The sequence below is a fragment of the Neolamprologus brichardi genome, chromosome 7 (genome assembly GCF_056152115.1).
Source record: "Neolamprologus brichardi isolate AB-2024 chromosome 7, ASM5615211v1, whole genome shotgun sequence".
Lineage (NCBI taxonomy): Eukaryota > Metazoa > Chordata > Actinopteri > Cichliformes > Cichlidae > Neolamprologus > Neolamprologus brichardi.
In genome coordinates this window covers 68,964,457-68,984,059 of record NC_142110.1, presented here as the reverse complement: position 1 = coordinate 68,984,059, position 19,603 = coordinate 68,964,457, and the positions used below count along the sequence as shown (strand labels likewise).

At 45.6% G+C, this 19,603-nt stretch overlaps 1 protein-coding gene across 1 annotated transcript in view; it reads right to left on the bottom strand.

The window, feature by feature from the left end:
• LOC102787931 (uncharacterized) overlaps positions 1-16,071 on the bottom strand; it is a 47,423-nt gene extending 31,352 nt beyond the window's left edge. The window contains exons 1-3 of the mRNA XM_087844584.1: positions 15,977-16,071; positions 13,070-13,279; positions 853-897 (exon numbers count right to left, since the gene is read on the bottom strand). Coding sequence (XP_087700710.1) covers positions 853-897; positions 13,070-13,279; positions 15,977-16,057 — 336 coding nt within the window. The 5' untranslated portion in view covers positions 16,058-16,071. The remainder of the gene's footprint in view (positions 1-852; positions 898-13,069; positions 13,280-15,976) is intronic.
• Between the last annotated feature and the right edge of the window lie 3,532 nt (positions 16,072-19,603).

Here is a 19,603-nt window from a genome sequence, read left to right as displayed (position 1 = left end):
TTTCCTTTCAAACTTTCAGTTTGATACTAAAAACTGATTTTGTAACATTTCCTCTGGTGTCTCGATTTTCTGTCATAAACTGGCGTCCTCGTCGTCCTCTAGCCAAGGCGGGCGGGGATCCTGACGCCATTAGTGGTGTTTATTGGCCAGCAGGGTGCTGCGAAGCACCACCCAGGCCTTTAATCAGAGGCCTGCCGGGCTGTCCTCACTGTTTACCTGATAGCTCCGTGTTAATTACACAGCCTGGGCGGGCACAGAGGGAGGCCGTCCTTCAGCTTGATGGCACGCCGTGGCGGCGAGCGACACGGCTAACGGCTCGCAGTCAACCCTGATGCAGCGGGAAGAAAACACGTCCAGCTCAGTGCACGTTTAAAACTTGTTTCCAGCACAGAGACGTGTTTTCAGTCAGCTGCAGAGGAAATGCTCAGCTCGGTGTAGGCGTGCGAAGGTCTGAGACTCAGAAACCAACCGAGAGCTGCACTCATGAACACCAGACAGTAGTTTAGTCAGACTTGGTTTGGAGCTCGTGTTGGACTGAGAGGCTGGACTTTACCTCGGTCAAGTTTATAACGGGTGTCGCAGCAGACGCTGGTTAATCCAAGCCGGAGCCAAACTGACACCACAAACATCGATCAGACTCAGCGATCTGGACATGAATCAATAACGAAACTGTCGCTCTGCAAACTTACAGCCCAGTAACAGGCGGACACTTCCTGCTGGGTCCAGTCAGACAGCAGCAGGAGGCCATCACAACCAATGAGCAGCCGGCGCTGTGTCATTATGGGATATCACCATGGGAACGGCATCGGGGGGAGGGTCTGTTTTCACACACACAGGCTCTTTGTGTCTCACCATGACGGAGGACGTCGTGACGCTCCTCGTGTCGTCCTCCTCGCTCTGCCAAACAACAACACAAACTCGTCAACATTCACAGGAAACTTTTAGCACTGAAATCAGACAGAATCTGAGTTCTCAGCACAAAATATCTCTGCTGCTTTGACACACAGCGCTCCCTCGATTATCGCGGGAGTTACGTTCTAAAAATTACCAGCGATAGGTGAAGTCCACGAAGTAGCCAACTTTATTTTTTACAACTATTATAGACGTTTTAAGGCCCCTCACCACACACTTTATACACTTTCTCACACAGGCATGAACATTTTCACACTTTTCTCTATTGTTTAAACTCTCAACGTTTAAACCTTCGTAGAAAAATAAGTCCAGTGTTACAGAAGGAAACCAAAGATCAAAGCAGCTGCAGAGGATTCAACAGTAACGAATCATTAAGGAATCAATGGAGACAAAGCAAGAAGAATAAGACGAGTAAAGTTTGACTTATCTGACTGTTTTGTTTCCTTAATGCACCTTATAATCCAAAAAATATGGTAACTTCTGCCTTTAGCACAGACCTTCCCAAAGTGTGGGGCCCGCACAGCCATTGCAGGGGGGGGCACAGAGCCATTGCAGGGGGGGGGGGCGCGGTAAGAAAAGGGGAAAAATTAAAAACAATGCTTGGACACTGCTAGCACGGGGCGCCCACAGAAACGCAAAGCAGGAGATGAAGCATCGCTGAATATGTTTCCAAACCAACTTCATTTTATTGACGTTGCGTGACAAACTCTGTATTCCTCGTCCACACGTAAACGCAAAAGAAGGAGTTTTAAAAAATCTCAGTTTTCGGCGATTCGAAACGCCGTTTACGTGGACGAAACAGCTGCGTGTTCAAAAACACCTGTGTAGGTGCGGACGCAGCGTAAAAGAGTTAGTAGTTTATTTTCTTATTACCTGTAATTTAATGCAGATTACTTGTATTTGCTTAATTGTTTACTAAATGTTTGAGGTGTGAAATAAACCACAATGGAGCAAAATATGGGCGTGTGTGGTTGGAGGATGTGTTTGTGCGCGCGTGTGCGCCGGGGGGGGGGGGGGGGGGCAGCATTTTTCTTATAAAACAAAGGGGGGCCCAGCAAAAAAAGTTTGGGAACCACTGCTTTAGCATGTCCAGAAGTCCAATTGTTTGTGCGATGGTTAGCATCTTCCTACCGCAGGAGCCTCTGACGGTGCGAAACGTTTCGTCGACAGTGTTTGTTTGGGAGAAAACTTGCAGTGCAGCACTTCAGAGTCACACTGTAGAGATCGAAGATGTAAACTTGACAAGCTGAACACATTCTGTACTGTACAGGAGACACGAGATTGATTGACCATGGTCTAGGCCACAAAAAGTGAACCGCGTTATAGCGAGGGACCACTGTATTTTAAAACTTTATAACATTATTAATTGTTCTGAAACATCCTTCATGGCGTTTGGCAGCGTGTGAGCACAAACCCGATCAGTGAAATCTGAGCGATGCTGTAGGACGACGGGTGACTCCACGCCGGATTTTGTTTTTCTTGGAAAAGTATCCAGTTTTTTCTTCACATTTGTTTTACATGTTTCTGAATGTCATAAAATATTAGAGTTTTTTATTTTTAGATTAAAATATTACTTTTTTTTCAAATATTACATAACTCTCCTAAATTAGTTTACTTTTCAAAAAAAATGCAGCCACATTTTTTCCTGATGCTGAATGATTTTTGATTGGTGTTTGTTTCCTGAGTGGACCTGCAGCCTGCGTTCACAGGACATGCATTCATAATTATCTCTGGGATCATTTGTGATGTGTTTGCTGTGTGAACATCATGTAAGGCTCCAGCAGACTGACAGTGATGCTCCCTGAAGGAGCGCTAAAGGCTAAAATCTAACGAATCCATTAAATCCCTAAAAAGACGGTTACGGCTCTCAAAGGCTCGATAAAACACACTTCAGAGGACTCTGAGAGGATGAGGCAGCTTTCATCTCTCAACCTGACATATTTATTTACAGTCTGTGGTGAGCTTGGCAGATTGGAGGGGTCTCCTCTCGGCGTGTTAACGAGCGCCGTTCGTTTATTCTTTCATTTCTTCCCTGAATAAATCCCTTTCATGTTCGCTGTTTCAGTCATTGTGTCGCTCGCAGTCCTCTTCACTTCTCCAGTCGCTCTTTGTGTCATCGAGAGAAAATATAATGTACAGTTGACTCCCCAGACTCCACCGATAACGCTTTCTGTTAGGATAGAAACCGAGTCGAGGAGTGAAAACCCGTCAAGCCTACATCCATTGTGTCAAACCTCTGGAAACGTAGCTACACTGATGTCTGCAGCTGTCGGCGACTGTAAGGGTTTCGGCGGGGCCGTCTCGATTTTTCATCCACAAACGACTGGTTTGTGGATGGTTTAGACTGGTATTGGACTAGTTCTAGACTGGTATTGGACTAGTTTTAGACTGGTGTTGGACTAATTTTAGACTAGTTTTAGACTGGTATTTAGACTACTTCTAGACTGGTATTTGACTAGTTCTAGACTGGTATTGGACTAGTTCTAGACTGGTATTGGACTAGTTTTAGACTGGTATTGGACTAATTTTAGACTAGTTTTAGACTGGTATTTAGACTACTTCTAGACTGGTATTTGACTAGTTTTAAACTGGTATTTAGACTAGTTTTAGACTGGTACTGGACTAGTTTTAGACTGGTATTTAGACTACTTCTAGACTGGTATTTAGACTAGTTTTAGACTGGTATTGGACTAGTTCTAGACTGGTTTTGGACAAGTTTTAGACTGGTATTTAGACTGGTATTGGACTAGTTCTAGACTGGTATTTAGACTACTTCTAGACTGGTATTTGACTAGACTGGCATTGTCTAAATACCAGTCTAAAGATAGTCTGAATACCAGTCTAGAAGTAGTCTATAATTTAGACTGGTTTACACTGGTATTGGATTGGTTCTAGACTGGTATTGGACTAGTTTTAGACTGGTATTTAGACTACTTCTAGACTGGTATTTAGACTAGTTTTAGACTGGTATTGGACTAGACTGGCATTGTCTAAATACCAGTCTAAAAATAGTCTGAATACCAGTCTAGAAGTAGTCTAAATACCAATCTAGGAGTAGTCTATAATTTAGACTGGTTTACACTGGTATTGGACTAGTTCTAGACTGGTATTGGACTAGTTTTAGACTGATATTGGACTAATTTAGACTAGTTTTAGACTGGTATTGGACTAGTTTTAGACTGGTATTTAGACTACTTCTAGACTGGTATTTAGACTACTTCTAGACTGGTATTTAGACTAGTTTTAGACTGGTATTGGACTAGTTTTAGACTGCTATTTAGACTACTTCTAGACTGGTATTTAGACTACTTCTAGACTGGTATTTAGACTAGTTTTAGACTGGTATTGGACTAGTTCTAGACTGGTTTTGGACAAGTTTTAGACTGGTATTGGACTAGTTCTAGACTGGTATTTAGACTACTTCTAGACTGGTATTTGACTAGACTGGCATTGTCTAAATACCAGTCTAAAAATAGTCTGAATACCAGTCTAGAAGTAGTCTATAATTTAGACTGGTTTACACTGGTATTGGACTAGTTCTAGACTGGTATTGGACTAATTTTAGACTAGTTCTAGACTGGCATTGGACTAGTTTTAGACTGGTATTGGACTAATTTTAGACTAGTTTTAGACTGGTATTGGACTAGTTTTAGACTGGTATTTAGACTATTTGTAGACTGGTATTGGACTAGTTTTAGACTGGTATTTAGACTACTTCTAGACTGGTATTTGACTAGTTTTAGACTGGTATTGGACTAGTTTTAGACTGGTATTTAGACCATTTTTAGACGGGTATTGGACTACTTCTAGACTGGTATTCAGACAATGCCAGTCTAGTCAAATACCAGTCTAGAAGTAGTCTAAATACCAATCTAGAAGTAGTCTAAATACCAGTCTAAAACTAGTCCAATACCAGTCTAAAACTAGTCCAATACCAGTCTAAAAATAGTCTAAATACCAGTCTAGAAGTAGTCTATAATTTAGACTGGTTTACACTGGTATTGGACTAGTTCTAGACTGGTATTGGACTGGTTTTAGACTGGTATTGGACTAATTTTAGACTAGTTTTAGACTGGTATTGGACTAGTTTTAGACTGGTATTTAGACTACTTCTAGATTGGTATTTAGACTACTTCTAGACTGGTATTTGACTAGTTTCAGACTGGTATTTAGACTAGTTTTAGACTGGTATTGGACTAGTTTTAGACTGGTATTTAGACTACTTCTAGACTGGTATTTGACTAGTTTTAGACTGGTATTTAGACTAGTTTTAGACTGGTATTGGACTAGTTTTAGACTGGTATTTAGACCATTTTTAGACGGGTATTGGACTACTTCTAGACTGGTATTCAGACAATGCCAGTCTAGTCAAATACCAGTCTAGAAGTAGTCTAAATACCAGTCAGACTGGTATTTAGACTGGTATTTAGACCATTTTTAGACTGGTATTGGACTTGTTTTAGACTGGTATTTAGACTAGTTATAGACTGGTATTGGACTAGTTCTAGACTGGTATTGGACTAATTTTAGACTGGTACTTAGACTGGTATTGGCCTAGTTTTAGACTGACTCACTAAAATTTAGACTGGTTTAGACTGGTATTGAACTAGTTCTAGACTGGTATTGGACTAGTTTTAGAGTGGTATTTAGACTAGTTTTAGACTGGTATTGGACCAGTTTTAAACTGGTATTGTTCTAGTTCTAGACTGGTATTTAGACCAGTTTTAGACTGGTATTGGACTTTGTTTGGACAGTGTCCAGTTTCAGGACTTCTTGTTCATTGAAGACAGTTCTTCAGACGCCTCTCTGACAGTGAGGGTTAGAATCTGAGATGAACGTCTGCATGTTCTTCTGAGAAAACTGCTCCACATTCAGTGAAAACAAACACAGAGGCACAAAGGATTATGGGTAATAATGGAAAAAACAGCCCTCTGAGCTCTGCAGGAGGACGTCCTATGATGGACGTTTACTGTGTGGAACAGAGTGCTGGTTTGTTGGTAAGGAGGAGCGTGAATCCCTGGAGAGGAGGAGGACGCTCTTCATCTTCCTCATTAGTGGTCCAACTCACACTCACAGAGGAGTCTCAGTAAACGACTGTGGGACAAGCAGAAGCTGTTTCAGGTATTTTCATGTAGTTTAAAGTCATCATATCTGCAGTCAGTGAAACAAAAGCTGCTTCGTGCCAGTGTTACATTGTAAGACGCAGCTTTTAAAAAGGTTTGAATTGATCAGGATAAAATAACCGTACATAAAATAATGAAACAGTGTGAAGTACTTCCACCTGGCCTCAAGCAGCTTTGGTGCGGGGGGGGGGGGGGGGGGGGGGGGGCATCGTGTGCACAGAGCAGCTTCCCTGTGGTATCAGGGTTGGATGTGTAATAATAGCGTGGATGTGGTGATGTGAGGTGAGATGACAGATTTTCAAACTACATGTAATTAAGCCATGGAAACATCTGCGCAGAATTACATAGTGCCTCTGCAAAGCTGGAGACACTCGTGCCGTCATCCTGTCAAGACAAAAAAATCTGGAGAGTGACCTTTCCCCCCTCCCTCATCATCCTCACCCTCCGCTGCTCCCGTCCTGAAGCCTTCTCCTCCACAAGAAGCAACAAGATAATTAAATCAAGTCATTTGGTGTCAAGGAGATATGAATAAGGGCCCGTTAGCCAGCAGTTAGCATAACAAAAGCCTTCCTCAGCCACTTCCACTGCTCCGTCTATTCAGGCTGTCAAAACACGGCCGCCTGGCTCTTCCTTCTCCTCCTTCTCCTCCTCAGATCCCCTGAGGAGGAAAGCCTCCCACTTCTCATCACTATTCAGGAGCGGCCTCTTTGTATGCCAATCGCCCTTCCTAATTGGTGGCGTTTACAAGCCGCTCCATCAAACCACAGAGCAGTGAAGTCCTGCAGAGTGGGCAACCGCTTAAAAAAGGCGAGGAGGAGGAGGTGAAGGCTGAGGAGTCCCAGTGTCAAAGGCCGCTCAGAGAAATAATCTCAGAACTAAAGACACAGAGCTTAAAGTCACTGTTACATAAAAAAGGAAAGGAAGAAAGAAAAAGGCTGCAGAGATAAAAATGATAGGACAATATGAATTTATACACGGAAAATAAAAATGACAGACGAACCAGGAAAAGAAGTTTGCTATTGAAACATTATCCATTAAAAAAAGAAAGAAAAAACAAATAAAAACTACAGAGTGGATCAAAATAAAAGTTTTATACTAAATATGTTTTATAAAGAAAACAAGTTTTTATCAAGTCTGTCAAAAAACATGAGCTAACCCTCAGAGGGCGCTACGGCTACGTCAGGACGCCCAGCTTGGTTTGAGCTCTTTCTCCTGGCTAATGTTAGTCATCAACCCCTCTATGATAATACACACCAATAACTGTTGTTAAGTCATCCACCATTATTGTAATAAGGTTATTAAAGACAACCATTTTTTATCATTAAAGGATAAACATGAACTCAAACACACAAATTACTGATGAAAGCGGACTTATCTCAGTCCCAGTGATACATAATGAGGTAAAACTGCAATGCAACCAAGTGGTGGGCAGTCTGCAGCCATCAATGATTTATTATGAGGAGGAGGCAGGACGCCGTGGGGGCGGGGTTTCCCCTATAATTATACGGCGAGCCCCGCAGCCACGGCTCGGCGAGTCCGTCTGGAAATTAAAAGCGCCTAAACAGTCCAGCGAGACGGATAGAAGCGCATTAGCGACTCTGATGAAGTGCTGTCCACTGACGCAGAACTGAGCTTTATTACTTAAAGTGCTCCTGACTCCTTAATCCCGCCTCTGTGTGAAGCTTAAACGCGAGGTGTTCATCTCAGGAGGGTCTTCAGCCTCACTCACACTTTTATTACCTGTTAAATCAGGTGTGCGTGAGGGAAGCTGCTTCGGTAATGAACATCCTTCAGCTCAGGGACAAACTGGATTATTGAGGTGTTGTTACATGTGACTTGGTGTGGGCGGGGCATAATTACACCTGGGCTCAATGTGGCTTTACGTGTTTGCAACTTTTCCTGTTCATATCTGAGCAGCATCTCCAGCAGTCTGACTGATTTGTCCACTGACTCCACATCTGTGGTTTCCCGTCATTGTTTTACGCATCTTATTCAGATAATCAGCTTCCTGCGTGACAGAGGAGCTCCGGTTCGTCCTTTTTTCCGTGTCAGAGCTTCTCCTCTGTGACGGGTTTGGCTCGTGTCTTCATCTTTAACTGCAGGCATTCACATCAGAGCGCGGGGAGAGCAGCGCTGTCTCCATCACCGTTTGTCTCAGTGTTGATCACAGACTCCCCTCAGACTCATCGCAACAACAAAAAGACATTACAAGGCTTTGTGTGCATGCGAGGGAAAAACTGAGTTTTAACCTTAGTGCAATGCATGCTGGGAAGCTGGAGATCTAAAGACCCGTGAGGGTTAAAAATGTTGCTGTGATATATTTATATTATGATTTTTGTTGCAATAAATTTATTGTACAATTTTTATTGCTTTCAATTTACTTTTTAAACTTTCATTTAATATGAATCTGGTTATTCTGTACGTGTTCGGGGAAACTAGGAGCAGCACTTGGCTCCTCTACTACCTGTTTTTATCATTTTGTTTTTAATTTTATAGGAATGTCAGGTTTTCTATTCTTCACCAAAACAGAGTTTGATAAGAAAATGTATTCTTCTGTTTAATGAGCTTAATATTAGACAAAGTGTTTCTCTTTTTAAGAATAAAATAAGTCTATATTATAAAATGATATTCTATTGTAATTCTATAAGCTGCCAGAAATTGTTTAGCTGTTATTTTTTAATTAGGGGTGCAACGATACACAAAATTCACGGTTCGGTTTTGGTGTCACGGTTCGATATTTTTTCGATACAAAAAAAATGTTAATGCCTTTTTAATTTGTCATTTATTAAAATTATAAATTATATTTTAACTCAAACGTACAGTTTTTAAATGTAATGTTGCTGAAACAACAAAGTAATAATTGCAGTTAATAATACAACAGCTTCTTGCCATTTTTTGTTTCTTTTTATCGCTGTGTAACTGATTTCAATTGAAAGCCTGCGTGCGCTAGTACCTCTTGCCACGAGTTCCCAGAATTCTTTGCGGCTTTACCCCTGAATGACGTCACATTTTCAATCTCTATTAGAGTAGCAGGTGTGTAGCATCGCTAACTAGCTAGCAACAAGCCTCCAACACAGTGCGTATGCTAGCGGCTAAGCTAACTATTGAGTTAACAACAGAGTGATTTTAGAACTATAAGATGATGAGCTGTGTGTCTTTTTATAACAGTGACATGGTTGTATTTACCTTAATTAAACGAGTCGTCAGTCGCGGTAAACCAGCAAAAAACTGGAGCAGCCGGGCTACGTAAAAAGTGTAGGGGGGCGTGTTTGCGGTCACGTCCAGCGGGTATGTGGGCGGGAGCGTTACACAGTCGCTCCACCTCAAGTCACTACTGCGCAGACTTTTGTCGTGTCCAAATTCATGGGCTGCTTCCTCCTGAGGCCGCATTTGTAGACCGATTACGTCACAGCGACGCGCCGAAGGCTGTCCAAATTCGTAGACTCCTCCGAATGCAGCCGACAAATGCGTCCTCCTTTTCCCCGAATTTGAAGGATGGGTCGGGTGTGTCCTTCGTGGCCCACCATATCCCAGAATTCATAGCGCGGCCCAGCCAAACTCCAGTTTCCAACAATGGCGGCTGCTACTAAGTTTTAAAATTACTCTTATTAATCTTTCTGGGTCACAAAATAAACTTTTAACATATTTTCAGGCGAGAAAGTAGCTGTGTAAACATCAAATATCTGCTCGTTTATCAAGATATCGCATATTTGCAAAAGTGCTTCGACGTTTTCGGAGACGTCTGTTACCCACCAGCTCGATAGCTCGCCGGGAGCTCGAGGGTCACTGAAGCCGCCGAGAACGGCACAACTCCCGGCACATCATTTTCACATCACCGCGGACTTTCGCTGCTCGGGTTAAACGTAATATATAAGTCACTTAGACAACCTAAAAATGTTACTGTTGGGCTTTTTTCAGTGTTTTGTTTGTTCGTGAGTAAATCGGTTTGACTGAGATTAAAGTTATTAGATTAGATTAAATAAAACTTTATTAATCCCCCGGGTGGGTTCCTCCTTGGTTTTCACACAGCTGACTAAACGTCAAACAGAAAACTGATTAAACAGAAGTGTGAGACGGTCGAGAGTTTCCTCCAGTGTCCTGTTATATTTTAGACAGCAAGGAGCAGACGGCCGAGTTTATTAAACTCCACCGAGACAGCGGTGACGCTAATCAGAAGGCTAGACCGTCACATTTCACAGCCGTTTACTTCCGGCCTACCCGACCTTCTGAGGACCCGGCCCACGTAGACTGCGAAGGCCGGGTCCTCAGGAGGATGCAGCCCATGAATTTGGACACGACCTTTGGCTTCATTTTTGCACAATGGGAGGAGGCGGGGTCGCGTCGTCCATGTTTTCTACAGTCATTGGTCACAACCAGGAGGTACCAACTGGTTTCAAAACACCAAGGTGGCAGCGCTGAAAACACTCATCTCGAGGCGTAAATGTGGGCGGTCTCGCTGCAGCTACGTCCGTCTTTTTCAATATGGTCTGTCCCAAAAGGCCTTCCTGTTCTTTTCACAATAAAGTCCTTGACATACTAGTTTTTCCCTGTTAAAGAATGGCTAACATATGGCACCAGCTCAATAGAAAATGTAATTCCACTTGTCAAAACATGCATTGGTTGCATAAAGTTATGGCAAAAGACACAAAAGTATACTTTTTATTCATGGTTTAACAGCATAAAGTTCTTCCTTTAGAAATGTCTGCATACAAGAAGAAAGTGCATCCAAAGCTTTTATTTTCACACAGCTCTGATGTCGATGTGAGCGCACACACTTCACGTAACGTTCACTCATTTAATCCCCGATCCACAAACTCGGTCTCACGGACGTATCGGGCCTGGAGCACGAGCTAAAGAACAGCGAACAGTATGTTTATGTTCTGTGGGTGGGAGGGGCCTCCTGGAGCTCCTTCAGGCCCGTTCCTGCTCCAAAGCGCCGCTGTGGGCTGGGATGATGCTGTTTGTGGGTCTCCTGTAATTCGGCGCTAACCTGTGAGCGCGCTGAGCTCTGCTTCCTGTGATGAAATATCTCGCACACATTAACATATTAATTGAGAATTTCCCGCCGCCGTGTTGTTCCGATGGATGGATTCAAAGCAGGCGCCGAGTCAGAGGAGGAATTTAATGAGAGCGATAACGACTGCGGCGTTTTGGAGAAAAAGCTCTCATCTCACCCCGGGAACCCCGCCTTATGTAATCTGCCCTCTCATTCAGCGCTGCCGCAGCGTGATTGTTCGAGAAATGAAAAGACATTTTGGAGCGGGCGGCGCCATCTGTTGTGTCGCGTGGCCCTCGTTGTCAGAGCCTCGCAGGGGTCATCGGAGGTCAAGAGAATTATGATTACGCCGTAGCTTCTTTCGGCGGGGTAGATGTGGAGCCTGCCACCAGCGTGATGATACCTCTGCAGAGGGCGGGAGTCCGTTCAGTCCACTAGGTTCATCACGACAAGATGGGGTCAGCTTTTCCTCGCCAGCGTCCGAATGTAAGCGCGAGAGGCTGAACGCGAGGGCGCGAACACGTGTGATTACTCAGATCTAAAAGGTGGGACGGCAAAGGTGAAACAGATTTGATCGCATTAAAAACGTAGACGGAGCCTCGCTCAGGCTGAGCTCACCTGACGTCACCTGAGCACTTCCTGTTTCTCCTCATTCAACCTCATCCTTTAGTTTAAGGTCAACGAACTTCACAACACCCATTAATAAATGATAAACCCAATTAAGGGTAATTAAACACAATAGTTTCTATCAGTGCGTTACACTTTATTACCACCCTGATAAACGTGGAGAAGTGGGCGGGTCTTCCTGTTTCACTCACGGTTTAGTTTTGGTTCTGTTGACATCACAGTCTGGGTAGCCACACACCAGACTCCATTCAAAAATTCAAACATTTACTGCAGTGTTGTCTGACTCTTACTGAAGGTTTGTTCTGAACAAACAGTGACCATGTGATGTCACCTAGGGCGTACCTGCATCGTGCAGCTCCATCGTTACAGGAAGAAGCTGCACTAACATGCAGACCCTCCCTCTGTCCTCATCGTGGAACAAACTGCACTGTAAGAAACACTATGGGCTGGACATGGATGTTATAGCTGATGTGTACCTGCCCACAGCGCTCAGCGTTTCTGTGCTCAGTCCACGATGGACAAACAATAAGTTAATCATGGAAGCGTGATTCTTCTTCATGCCTAAAGCCACAGAAATCACCTGTAAATCAACTATTTACAGCAAATATTTCCTATTTTTTTGTGCTTTTATTTTGGCGTTCCGTGTTCGGAGCAAGGAGTGATGTCACATAATGTGAGTTTCTGTGTGCAGAGACACAGATTTGTGTAACATTATTGTCAGACTCACAAACAGTGTTGCCAACTTAGCGACTTTGTCGCTATATTTAGCGAGTTTTCAGACCCCCTAGCGACTTTTTTTCTAAAAAAAAGTCGCTAAAAAAAGACGTGAAAGCGCATATCGCTTTTACTCTCAACAAGCAGCGGGTGCTGTAACGCAGTCAGTTCTTCTTTTACTCTTATGCTGTTTTGTGGATCAGGTTTAAAACTACTTATAAACACACACACACAGTAACTCCACCAGAGTGCCTATTTCGGGTCACTTTTGCCGGTCCAAGCCCGGATTAAGGAGCAGGGTTGGAATTGTGACATTAAAAAAACAATAATTGCTAAAAGAAATTTAATTTGTAGTTCTAAATAAACTCTAAATGCATTTAGGATGTTTTTTACTCACTTTATGTCTCTTCCACGATGTTATTTCTCTCTCCAACAACATAGGTTACAATTACATTAGCATGACCAATTATGCAAATTAGGTGATGACGTCATTTAGCGACTTCTAGCGACTTTTAGGACAGCCAATAGCGATTTTCCTTACTGAGGAGTTGGCAACACTGCTCACAAACACCCAGCAGAGCTCGTGCAGGTGCAGCTGTCGGGCTGGTGTAATCCCAACAGCTGCTCGCCATTTCCGATTTCCTGCTTCGGAAACAAAAGTCTGCGTGAGCGCCCCGGCTCTTCGTCTTTCACTCACCCTCCTGAACACGTTGGACTCGCTGGCCAAAGATACCGAGTCGCTCTTCAGAGACAGCAGGTCGCAGCAGGTCACGTCTCCTCCGTCGCCGCTGGAGGTCGGCGGGTCTGAGGGTCCGCCCGCTTTCTGCAGCGATGCTTCTTCGACCGCAGTCCCAGGTTTAAAACATCCGTCAGGCCGGCGGCCTCGAACCGCCATCTCTGTGTTTCTCTGTGGACCAACAAGCACTCGTTGGATCAGCTGGAGCATTAGATGAGCGCACGTTTACTGATAAACAAAATGTCTGAACGCCACGCTGGCCGAGGCGCCCATCGCTACTATGTCTACACGATTCTCCAGGTTTGGCGGTGAAGCCTGGCGTGTTACAGTCGCGCAGGGGCTCGTTTCAGACGTTACCAGTAAAGACTGAACAGCATCAAAGCTGCAAAGGCAGAACGTCGACTGAGTTATAAACTTTTCTCACCAATGAAGAAGAAATCTCAGAGCTTCCACACGACAATCAGATTGTTGCTCATTTTACGTGGTCGTATGTTTGTGTGGACATGTGATCAGGTTCGTCATGTGCTGTGGAAAGAGGCTGAAAACACTTTTACAGCACACAGAGTACACGTAAAAGTACTGCAGTCTCTGGAACAACGTGTACTTTAATAATCAGAGAAAAAGTACTCAGTGTACATTTCAAGTGATGAAGTTGGCCAATCATCAGAAAGATATCTTAAAAGGGGAGGAGCTTGTGTCAGTCACAGAAGGAGTTGAGTATAAAACAAATAAGGATTATTTTAAGCTGTGAGTCATGCACAGCTGCTGTAACAGCAGTCTGTTTTTAACTTTATTGGCTTTGATTTGATCTGAGTTTCTCAGCTTGGACTCCCAGACTAAACGTGTCCAACCAGACAGGAAGGGCCTAAGCTTTCAAAATAAGAGCGCGGGATAGTCAAACAGCAGCCTGAGGGTGGGTGAGCTGCTTCAGTGAACTCTGCACACGTGTTCTCATGGCTTTCCTGCCTTCAGTGACGAAGCTCAAGAAGCTGGGCCCCGCTGCAGGTTCGGGCACACCTGAGATCTCTCGCTGCATATTAACTCTGTCAGCGGCGGCCTGCGGGGCGTCGTTCACCGCGTGCTCGCTCTGCGGTTTGGCTGTAATTCCATTTGTCGCGTCGTCCTCGGTCGGAGCTTCCCCTTCGGGACAGATCGGATCTGATTTAAACGTAAATCGGCGACTTCTCCAATAATCTGCGTTTCTTTATTTGTCTGCAGACGCGGTGAAGGCGAACGCTCGCAGAGGATGGAGGGTTAACCCCCCCGTTCCAGGCGCCGTGTGGAGCGAATCCCCTGGTGAACGCTCAGGCCTGTAAATTGTTTATCAGACACTAATGCAGGAGCCTAATCCTATTTGCATTCATATTAGTTCCCCGTATCTGAGGGAATGACTTATTTCAATCCTTCAGAGGGTAAATAACTTTATGCATGATATCAGTATCGTCATAATTCACATCAGTAAAGTCAATTTGCTTTAAGTGGTCCTCCGCTGTGAGCTGCAGAGCTGCAGAGGAAACTTATTTGGAGGCGCTTTGGATCAGTGAGCGCGCTCACACGAGGGTGGGTAATGCAAACCTCTCAGAGGAGCGCCCACCCCCCCTCTGCAGGTTCAAGTATCTCCTGCTTCCATTTCCTGTTTCCTGTGGCCAGCAGACTTTTCTTAGACTCGTTTTCACAGCAAGTGTTTACATCCTTTCTTGATTTGTGACATCATCAAGACTCTGTACAGAGTCATGAAAAAGAAAAAAAGATGAAAAAGGTAATGAGCAGGAAGACAGGACACAGGCGGAGACGATGTGGGCGGGGCAGAAAATCACAAAAACAGGAAGTAAGACGAGACACGGTGAGAAACTAGCCTAAAACAGGAAATGACGCTAGCGCTGTGTCCACGATGGCAGCGATTTGTTTGTTACTTAGAAGCTGAGAGCTGGTTGGACGATCCAGGCTCCGGTTGCCTAGGTGACCGTCTAATATATTTATTACCAGGTTATTATTATTATTATCAGTCAAAGGTACTCTTCACTCGCATTGGTAGTCGCTTCAGTCACCTGGAAGCAGCTAGCACTAGCATGTTCTTCACTTCCTGTGGTCTCACGTGTATACAGAGCCACTGACAACCGCCTGGCGACCTCTGGTTGCTAAGGAAAACAAGCTGGATGCTGAGTGGTTGCTGGAAGAGTAAAATGAAGGAAACCTTGTGAAATTTGTATGGAAGACGTCGACTGGTCCGCACACGCTCGTCAGCTGCGCTCTGAGCGTGTGCGGCCTGTCATTGCACGCTGACGCATTTATTTACTGATGATGTGACTGACTGGATGCGTGATGCGGGACGAGATGTGACGGCCTGCAGACATGCAGACGCTTCTCGGTGTCTCGTGTCAGGAGGGGCAACGAGCTTCACTGATAAAATACTGATTATTGTTTGCATGTGGAAAACGACACGAGTGGAGTCGCTGACGACGGTGGCGAGGAACAGCACGAAGACGAGTCTGTCACGATCTGAAAAGCAGGACGTTTGAGATAAAAGAGCGCAATGAAAATACGAACATTTAAAATAGTTCACGGTGAACAAAATCATTACTGAAAACGCCTAAAATCCACACGAGCGGCTACGCGGCGCATAATTACCGCTCTAAACGCACAGACGCGGCGCACGGGAACATGAAAACGAGGAAAAGTGGTTTTGAAGACGCAGAAAAAGGTGTCAGGCTGATGAAGAGAGACTGTCAGGAGGGCCGGGCTTTGAACTTGATCAGAGGCGCCGTTTACAGAAAGAACAAAGCAGCAAATGTGGAGAAGAAGAGCGACCTGCGAGCGCTGCCAACAGAGATGAAGCCATGAATAAAGATGAGCCGTCTCTGGACTCACCTGCTCTGTCTCAGTGACGACCGGCGACGGCACGCTACCGCCTGACTCCCTGGCTTCGTCCTGATTGGCTACCTCCATCATTAGGTTGGAGTCTGGGTCTGGAGGCAAAGCTGCATGTAAACAGATGGAGGCCAAACGTGAAGACAAGCCCACCTTTATCTGATGGTCTGTGTTTTTCTCAGAGGTTGCTATAGTTACATCGAGACGTTACTTATCAGCAGAAACTCAGGAGGTGAAATCTACGAAGGAACGTCAGCATCAACGTTCACATGAATCATGTTTCTGACTTTGAGAACAGAGTTGAAATTTTACGATTACAGACGCTCGTGTAGACGAGTCAGTGAGACAAGCTGATCGTCCGTCCTGTGATACAACAGCCGACCTCTTACTGCTCCATGACCATCGATGACCTCACATCTGTCCAGATGTTTCTGCCAGCTTTTCCATGTTTGTGTGTTTTTCCTGCTGACCACATGTTCAGCATCAAAGAACGATCTCCACGAGCCGCGGCTGTGCTGAAACTTCAGCTGTTATTTCAACTTTATTCTCAAAATAGAGTAAAAATAAAATTCCTTAATGTGCTGATCCTCAGAGTTCAAGTTCAAGATCGTCCCTCCCCCCAAATGACGTGTGTGTCTGTGTGTGTCTGTGTGTGTGTGTCTGTGTGTGTGTGTCTGTGTGTGTGTGTCTGTGTGTGTGTGTGTGTGTGTCTGTGTGTGTCTGTGTGTGTGTGTCTGTGTGTGTCTGTGTGTGTGTGTGTGTGTCTGTGTGTGTGTGTGTCTGTGTGTCTGTGTGTGTCTGTGTGTGTGTGTGTGTCTGTGTGTGTCTGTGTGTGTGTGTGTCTGTGTGTGTCTGTGTGTGTGTGTGTGTGTCTGTGTGTGTGTGTGTCTGTGTGTCTGTGTGTGTGTGTCTATGTGTGTGTGTCTGTGTGTGTGTCTGTGTGTGTATATGTGTGTGTGTCTGTGTCTGTGTGTCTGTGTGTGTGTGTCTGCTAGGTATTTCCTGTGCTTATCTTAAACAGGATCTATTAGCTGCTCTCACATGTGCAGAGAGGTGTAGGTGTGATCACACCTCCATCACTTCCTGTTGTGGTGCGTTGGTGCACTCTGACTGACTGCTGCAGCCTCTCAGGTTCTCATGTTCTTGTGACAGAGGGAAGCTCCGCCTCCAAACAGACCAGCTTCATTGGGAGCAGCGGGAGTAACGCAGGCCGAGCGGCCGCGGCGTGTTCCCAATAATCTGTCGGTCCCGGTCACAGCGTGAGGCAGCGGCACAGCGGCACAGCGGCGAGCTGCTGGCTGCAGAGTGACGATGCCGACCACAAACCACAGTCCTCTGCTTGTTTGCCCCTGCGTTTCCTTTCCCAGGCTCAGTCCTGCGCTCAGCGTGCATCACAAACACGCTGCAGAGCCGCCATCTTACAGCCGTCCCACGCTGCCGAGGCTGGCAAACGTTTTCCAGAGTGAGACAAAGTCCCAGGTAGCATCTGCACCGCCATATTACAGCGTCAGCTCTGCTGCGTTCCCATTGGATGGTCGCCGCTGCGATGGTCCTCAGAGGCAGCTCCTCTAGGAGGAGCGCTCCTAGCTTCAGCGATCGCTTCTTCTCTGTTTACTCCGCCTTCAGTCGTGCTCCGTCACTCGCGCTGTAACGATGCCTGCTGACGCCGCGGTTCCCTCAAAGAAGGAGCGTTTAAACGAGCCTCCGACACACCATCACCTGGCTGCTGCTCAGCCTGCTCTCTCTGCTGACAGGTGCGCTTTGGCATTGCGTCTGTGGTCACATGATGACCAGAGTTCATTCAGAACCTAAACCTGGTTTTAACTGATGCTTCTGTCCAGCTATCCTCACACAACAGTTCGTGACCTCTCACCTCCAACCTCCTGCTCCTGGCCTCCCGCCTCTTGGTCATCAGCTGCTGCACACTGCTTCACTTCCTGGACCTCTGGCTGGTCCTGAGGTGGATCTGGATCATGTTCCTCCTGCTCGTCGTCCTCTGGGAGGTGACCTGGGTCTGTGCTCCAGCAGAGAGCTGCTTCATCGGGACTCTGGTGGACTCTCGGGTTCTCGGCTGGAGCTTCTGTCACGGAGGGACAAGGCTGCTGAGGCGGCTGCATCGTGTTTGTAGTTTTACCTGAAAGAAGATGTGAAACACCTGATTACACTTAAACAGAACCAGCTCACAGCACGTAGTCTTCTGATGCCGTTTCCAATCACGATCCTGATCAGATCTGATCAAATGCACGTGTCTGCATGTTTTACCTGTTTGACTGACAGCTCATGGAGAGCGTTTCACATACAAACATCACGTGTCTGATATTTGTCTGCCTCTCATTTGCTACATGGTGACATTCACACGTCACAGATGGACGTCGTCCTCGTGCTGTGTATTTTCTGCTGTTTGAGAATGTTTTGCTGGTTTTATGCTGATGTGATCAGAGAAATGATATGAAATCATTCGTCCAACAGAGGCTCCAGCAGACAGCGAGGGAAGATCTCCAAGATCTGCATAAATTTATCCTTTCTTGGTTTTTCCAGCCAAGACTAGAAGTCCAGAGACGACGGTCAGCTGCAGGTTCTTAAACATGTCGCTGGGTAACATCAGCGTGCTATGAACCTCAGGCAAATTCAGAGGGGAAGCGAGGACCAGGGGAACTCTACGAGGCCGAGAAAAAGAACAAAGGCAAACAGAAACCTACATGGGGAACCTTCAAAATAAAACAGGAAGTTGACTGAATGAGAGGCCGTGTGTGTGATTCATGCAGGCAGGAGTTTGAATGTAAAGGTTCAGTGTCACAGAGAACTGAAACCAGCACCTCAGACAAACAACAGGCTCACTTTGAGTCGTTGCAAACTGAAAACCATCCCTCAGATCAACTGAAAGAATTTCAGCGCTCATAAAGCCTACACATTCTCATAAAGCCTACACATTCAGAATCAGCCAAAGCCAAAAAATAAACTTTAAGTTAAACCACCAACGCAGCATCTCCCACAGAGCTGATGTTAAACTGCACGAAGAAGCAGGAACCCATCCTCAAATCTCCCCAGGAAGCAAACAAACATGGCCAACGACACAGAGAATGATGAGGTGAGAGAGGAAGAGGAGGAGGAGTCAGGAATGGATGCCTCCCATTGGTGTCCTGGGCTCGGCAGGCTGGAGAGATTTTGTATCTCATCTGGCCTGCGAATGCCTCGGGACCCCACGAGGACCTGCGAAGCGTGGCTGGAGTAACTGCTCGGCCTTCTGCCTCCACAGCCTGACTCTGGAGAGCAGCAGGTAATGGGTGGATGAGACAGGTGTAGTTTAGCCAATACAGTCAGCAGCACCACCTGTATGATCTGTCTGATGCTGAATAATGAGCCGTAAACTCATCACAATACTCCCCACCAAAGTCCCTCACACCTGTCCTCTCTCACACCTGTCCCCTCTCACACCTGTCCCCTCTCACACCTGTACACCCTCACACCTGTCCTCTCACACCTGTACCCTCTCACACCTGTCCCCTCTCACACCTGTACACCCTCACACCTGTCCTCTCACACCTGTCCCCTCTCACACCTGTACCCCCTCACACCTGTCCCCTCACAGCTGTTCTTTTTCACACCTGTCCCCTCTCAGACCTGTCC